Source organism: Ipomoea triloba, chromosome 13 (assembly GCF_003576645.1).
Source record: "Ipomoea triloba cultivar NCNSP0323 chromosome 13, ASM357664v1".
Classification (NCBI taxonomy): Eukaryota; Viridiplantae; Streptophyta; class Magnoliopsida; order Solanales; family Convolvulaceae; genus Ipomoea; species Ipomoea triloba.
In genome coordinates this window covers 15,151,910-15,159,316 of record NC_044928.1, presented here as the reverse complement: position 1 = coordinate 15,159,316, position 7,407 = coordinate 15,151,910, and the positions used below count along the sequence as shown (strand labels likewise).

Below are 7,407 nucleotides of genomic sequence, written 5' to 3'. Positions count from 1 at the left end.
ATCTGACTGAGTGGTCATTATATTTGTTTCCTGCTTGGTCATAACAGATTCTTAACTCAGATAATTCTACAAACATCTAAGCACCACATTATAACACTTGGTGCAATTGTAGGTGATCTATAGTGGTGAAGTCATGATGGAGGGAGAGAAGAAGTCAAGGTGGGCGAGGTGATGGAGGGAGAGGAGAAGTATTTGGCTTTATATATTGTTGCATTTCTTGTAAAAGTAAAATAAAAATAAAAAGAATCTTGAAATTGGGATGGTAGTGTAATATGAATTGAAAACTTTGGTCTTATATATATAGAAACATGTAACTAACTTCTAACTTCTAGGCACATGTTGTTGATTAAACCCTTTATGCTTGAATGCGGAAGCACAAATAACAATGAACCGCATGTAAATCAAATTAATCAACTAAACAATGTTCATGATTATGGATCTTTAATTAAAACAAGAATAAAGATAAAGACTTACTTGATTCCATTGATATGTAATCTCTAACCTGAACAATCAAGAATGCTTCACCTCTCTGATCCATATGCCTTAATCACCTCCTGATGATATGGAGACTAGAAAACCCAGAGACTAAAAACCTTATGATCAGAAACCATATTGTCCCTAGAGTTTTCCTGAGTATTTATAGATGTGATGAGAAACCCTCTTTTAAGAGGAATGGGAAATCTCCTTTCAGGAATATAAATCCCTTTAGGAATGTGAAACCTCCTTTTAGGAGAACCCATATCCTTTTTTCATTATACATCTTTTAACCCTTATATACCTAAATTTTAACAGAATGAGAGGGAGGGAATTTCACCCAGTAATTCCGCCTTTATACATCACTAATCATCAACGTGAGTCCTTATGGTATATAAATCAATGTTAGGAAATAATTATTTCTAACAGTCTCCCACTTGATTCATATAAGCATGACACCTTTATTATATGAATCAACGTTAGGAATAAATTATTTCTAACATTCTCCCACTTGATTCATATAAGCATGACTTTACATTTTCAACCCTTAATTTGAGCTCACTTAATATGAAAATGTAGAAGTCAGAACCTCATCGAACTTTACTAACCGAATCATGGCGGTTACAGGCCTGACATAGCGTCCTGCTCCCTTCCATGTATCACAGTTAATACGAATTTGAACCATAATAATAAGGTCAAAATCCGAAATAACCTTATTCCTTATGTCTTAACTAAATAAGACCAAAGTTATCACTTCTGAATTATGCATAAATAAGTGATCAACATCAACAATAACAAAATCAAAACCTGAATAGATATCTAAGAGTATCAACAACCCAATGTGCTAATCAAACATAAATCCATATATGTATGGCAGGATTAACCGTTATACAAGGACTTTACCAGTATGCCCAATTTTACCAACATGGCCAATGAAGGTTTTGGGCGCCAATCCCTTAGTCAACGGATCTGCGATCACAAGATCGGTGCCAAAATGCAGTATTGATAATCTTTTGATTTTGTACCTTCTCCTTAACAGACAGAAATTTCAAATCCATGTACTTGGCACCTTTAATATATCTGTCGTTATTTGAGAAGAACACAGTTGCCGCATTATCACAATGAATCCTCAATGGTTTGGCTATAGTGTCGACAATGCCCAAACCAGGAATGGAATTGCGCAACCATGATGTTTGAATCTGTAGCCTCAAAGCTTGCTACAAATTCTACCTCCATAGTGGAAGGAGTAATGACAAACTCCTTCACACTTTCCTCCATAGTGGAAGGAGTAATGACAAACTCCTTCACACTTTTCAAAATATTGCTCCACCTAATGACAAACTCCTTCACACTTTTCAAAATATTGCTCCACCAAATGACAAACTCCTTCACACTTTTCAAAATATTGCTCCACCAGCAAGTAGGAAAATATGTCCGAATGTGGAGTTTGCTCCACCAGCAAGTAGGAAAATATGTCCGAATGTGGAGTTTCTGTTATCCAAATATTCGCCATAGTCTGAGTCTGAATAACCTACAACCTTCAGGTTATTCTATACCTTCTATATGTGAGCATGTGGTCCTTCGTGCCTTGTAAGTATTGCAGGACCTTCTTTGCAGTTTACCAGTTTATATCTTTCTAAATCTTTGTTAATGTAAGCCTTCTAGGATAAACCTAAAATCCCATGTGATCTATCATGGAATATTTCTATTCCAATCACAAATGAAGTCTTACCCTTATCCTTCATTTCAAAGTTCTTAGAAATATATTCCTTAACATCACGCATTATAACTTTATCAAAATAATTCTCAAAGAGTCTTTCTTAGAAACCAGAGAGAAAGTCTCTTTATAACCAAAATGAGAATTATTGCCCTGTATGGCTCGGTTAAATGAGACTGGATCATTATCAATGCTCAAGTCGCTTTCATGCTCAAGTGCATAAACAATGTAGTCACTACATCAGGAATGACTGGTCTTTGTCTAGTAGATGTCCTTAAAGCCGCTTCCTGTTGAGTTTGCACTTGATCATCAACTTGAGTTTCAACCTCATCTTCATTTACAATAGCTTCCTCATGTGGAATTGGAGCATCTAGTTGCTGTTGTTCCAAAGTATTTCCATAAGGCTGTATTTGCAGCTATAGGAACTACATCAAGGAAAGGATCACTTGATGAACATGGATCCATCAATGACTCCTTAATCTCAACTTTATGAGCTCCCACACTCTCACGGACTTTGCTATTTTCAATGAAGCAAGCATTACCAGACTCAACAATCATCGTACTATGATTAGGACAATAAAGTATATATCCTTTAGACCTTTCTGGATATCTAATGAAATTACCAATAATGGTTATGGAATCCAATTTATTTTCATGTGAATTATATATCCTCACTTTAGCTTGATAGCCCCAAATGTGAAGATCCCTCAAATTAGGTTTCCTTCATGTCTACAATTCATAAGGTGTTTTAAAACAGCCTTACTAGGAACCCTATTGAGTAAGTATGCTGTTGTCCTTAATGCATACATTCACAATGAAACAAGCAATATACAGTTTATTAACCATACTCCTAACCATTTCCATAAAAGTACGATTTTGCCTATCAAAAGAGCCATAGATATCTGTGTGTATTAGGTAATCCCAAGCTTCTTGTGGCTGAGTATTTTGATACATGTCTGACTTGCTATCCCTTTATGCAATCGACACATGCATCATTCCAGTCAATAAAATCCAATTGAGACAAAATTTTAACCTTAATAAGTCTCAATAATATCCTTAATTTGGATATATGACTAAGCCTTTTTAAGCCACAAGAAAGTTAAAGATTCATTCGGTGCACTTCCTTTAACACTAACCTCACTTATAACATTAAACAAGGAATTAACAAAGTCTGCATTAAGATTGAAACAATATAAAGTATCCAACAAAACACCATAACCACAAAAAAGGTATTTTGATGATACAAAGAAAATATTTGTTTCCAATCTTAAGGTTAAAACCCAATATGTCCAACCTAGATGCTGAAGCAAGATTTCTAGAACATTATGGAACATATAGACAATTCTCAAGATCAAAGCAAAAGCATGTATCCAGCTTAAAGCTATAAGTTCCAATACCTTTAATTCTAGCTTTCATCTTGTTCACATGAAAAGAAAATTTTCATTCTTCCTTTTGAGGTTGAAACACCAGAAAACCTTGCATAATGTTAGAAACATGTGTTGTAGCACCAGTGTCTAACCACCAAGTATTAGAAGGAACCTCAATAAAATTGAATTCAAAGCATACTAAAACTGAATGTATACTTCTCCTTTCCATCCAAGCTATCCTCTTCAGGCATTCAACCTTCTTGTGCCCAGGTTTGTTACAGAAATAACATTTATGCACTTTCTGATCGCACCTTGCACCTTCATAGGATGCTTGCCTTTCTTTTACTTTTAGACTTGCTGCCATTACCACTGACATCATAACTGCCACAATTATAGCGTGATACAATAGTGTTCACTGCAACCTTTTATCTCACATATCAATTGCCTTGAGTTAACAAACCTTTATTCAGACTATGATATATAAACCTTAAGTTTGTATTTAAATCCGCCTTTGGGTCAAATTTAAATACAATGTCAATTTACCGACATGCATCATTCACACATACTTGAATGAGATTATTCATCAAGTTCAAATTTAATATATAGGCCATCTTTGGACATGCGCTACATATTAACAAAACAGGAATCATAATCTCCTAAATTGTCATTAATCACATGTCTGATCCACCTTTGGGTGACCGCTAGAACCATGTGTTAATGATGTAACACCCCCATTTTTTAAACCAAAATATTTTATTAAAAAGAGATTAATTTAATTAAAATATTTTATAATTGCGGAAGCCCAAAAACAAAACTACATAAAAATAGGGATGCTACCGCCACGTCTAGATACAACTTATATCTAAACGCACAGGCTACAACAAACTACAGTAATTATAACCCCAACTCTAAAACATTATAATAAATGAAGTACTAAAAATAATGAAAAAGTTCTAGAATTCTTTAATTAATAAGTAAAAGAAAATTTTAATACATTTAATATAATTAAACGAGTCGCTCTCAGGCTCAATGCTCCAAATTGTCATGCAAACGTCACCTGCAAAATTAACTAAAGGGGAAACAAAGTCAGCACGACGGCTGGTAAGACTTATTCCACCCCGTAAAACATTTTACACATATCACATAACACCTTGAAGCACATAATTCCACATTAACCCCTTAACATATTCGGACAATTAGAATATTTCATTCGAATAATATAATTTTCACATTTGATGACCATTTACCAACTAAATCAAATAATAATAATCGTAGTTAATAATTTCACATAAAACTCTATAACTTTCACGCTTTAACACTTTTATCAATAATAGAATTTAATCCTTAATTTATCACCAATTACCATAATGCATAAATATAATAAGTCATTTCATTACTCATACACCGTTCACCACCAAGTCAATGAGGAGGAAAAATACCCAGCAAGAGCCATTACTTCGGCTCCAGTGACCAAAAAGAACCAACCAGAGACCAACCCAGTTGGCTCGAGATCAATTCTTTAAGTATGCATACCCCCATTGAGAGACCAACCCCAATGGGTAGAACGAACTCGAATGTGAGAGACCAACCTCACAAGATATATAATAATAATACTTATAACCAAATGTGAGACACCAACCCTACACCGGTATATTAAAGTAGTAATCCATAACCAAGCGTGAGAGACCAACCTCACCAAAAATCCGAGTACAAATCCTCCATGACCAAAGTTAATTAAATATAATATTTATACCATGAATTAATATCTTATACGTAATTATCAAATAAATGTACTAACAACGTATAGCTCACATAATATTCTAATTAATTAATAATTATATAACAGAATACAAATTAAAGCAGACGTCATTTATATCCCATCATATTATACTCACAGTACTTTAAATATATATATAGAGAGTACAAAACCAATTAAATATTTTAATTATCATTATTATATATAGACACAACATACATATTCGCACATACACCCAGGGGCAAATATTTATGTTAATATTGTATTATAAATAAGTAACATACTATCTAATATCTATATTCATATACCTACGGATGCGAGTTTCTGCGAACACCATATACATTCACGATCGGCAACCATGTATTACTAAGTATATATATACACATGCGGAACACACAGCAGACCACAAATAGATAACATTAACACATGTATTGCAATTATGTACTTATTGTCCAGTTTATCGAAATTGTAAGTTGTACAGGTAATAAAGGCACAATACATATTATATGTGCACAATACAAACTCAGACATACAACACATATTATAGGTACCTAAATCACACAAGCACGCGAGATTCCTCCTGTCGGAAAAGTCTGGCCCCAAGCTTCACGCTTGCCGCGCCTAGGATTTGATGGCGGAGCTACCGGAGACCGCCGGAGCTCCGGCAACTCGCACTTTTGCTGATATTCTATCTTCCACAACTAGCGACTTCTCTCTCCGACCACCAGAAAGATACAAAGGAATGCCAGCCGTCACCTTTTCTGATGAAGATATTCAGGACTTCTCTAAGCGTTACAAGTTCGCCTTAGTTGGCAAATTTCTGAAAGGTCGACCATCCATGTCAACTCTCAAAAAAGCTTTCGACCAGATTGGCTTTGGAGGTACTTTCTCCCTCAGCCTGCTTGACAATCGCCATGTTCTCTTTAACTTCGACAAAGAGGAAGACTACCAGGGTTGCTGGTTACGCAAAGCTTGGTCCATTCAGGGTTTCATGATGAGAATGCTCAAATGGACTCCGGACTTCCGACCAGATGCAGAATCACCAGTGGTGCCAGTTTGGATCGCCTTCGAGGGCCTACCAGCACATCTACATGACAAGCGAGCTTTGTACTCTATCGCTAACTTAATCGGACCCCCGCTAAAGGTTGATGCTTCAACTTTGTCGCACAATCGCCTCTCTGTAGCACGAATCTGCATCGAACTAAATGTGCTTGAGCCTATTCCCAAACAACTCTGGACTACCAATGGATCCTTAGGAGGATTTTCTCAACCGGTGACCTACGAATACATTCCTCCATACTACGTGAACTGTCATCAATTCGGTCACCCCTCTACAGAGTGCCGCAGCCGCCATCGTCCCTCTACACAAGTTGAAAAAACTCAGGTGACAGCAGAGCTGAAGCAGTCACAACCTATCCGGCCAACGCAGAGGTGGCTCCCAATTGAGAAGACAAGAACAGAACTCCCAACAACGGAACAACAAAATAACATGGCGACTCGTGAAAACAATGATCCTCCTTCTCAGGAAGAAGTGATACCAGACAAAAACTCTAACCTTGGAATTGAGCTGATAGATGATCATAGGGCTCAGCCTGAAACTAGCGAAAAAACTCTGCCAGGGCACTCTTCAGACGGAGAAGATGATCAAAATTTTGAACTTACCCAACCACTTCTCCAATCATGGATAGATGATAGTCACAAGATTGCGAAAAAGATGGCGAACCCAAATTTGAAGGATTTCATCACTGTCACTCACAAGAAACGTAGACCCAGAAAAGACTACTCAACTCAAACACCTTCAGTTACAACTCGATTGGCGTCGGGTAGCATCACGAGAGTTTCCTTCTCTCACCGTTTAAAATGAAAGTTCTCTGTTGGAACACTCGGGGTCTGCTCTCCTCGTGTCGTAGGCTCAAACAAATGGTAAGATGCGAGGATCTCGGCTTGATTGCAGTGATCGAGCCTTTTCTTTCTCCTAATAAAATTGAAGATTTTGCTCGTAGATTAAATCTCCAGTTCTTCTATGCTGCAACCAATTGTAAGGTTTGGCTTTTTTGGTCAAGTGATTTTACTATTAATATTGTGGATGATGT

The 7,407-nt window shown here is 36.4% G+C and overlaps 1 protein-coding gene across 1 annotated transcript; it reads left to right on the top strand.

The window, feature by feature from the left end:
* The first annotated feature begins 5,945 nt into the window (after positions 1–5,945).
* Positions 5,946–7,178, top strand: LOC116001247. Its single transcript, XM_031241136.1, has one exon. It carries the CDS (start codon positions 5,946–5,948, stop codon positions 7,176–7,178), a length of 1,233 nt encoding a protein of 410 aa, XP_031096996.1.
* Positions 7,179–7,407: the final 229 nt, after the last annotated feature.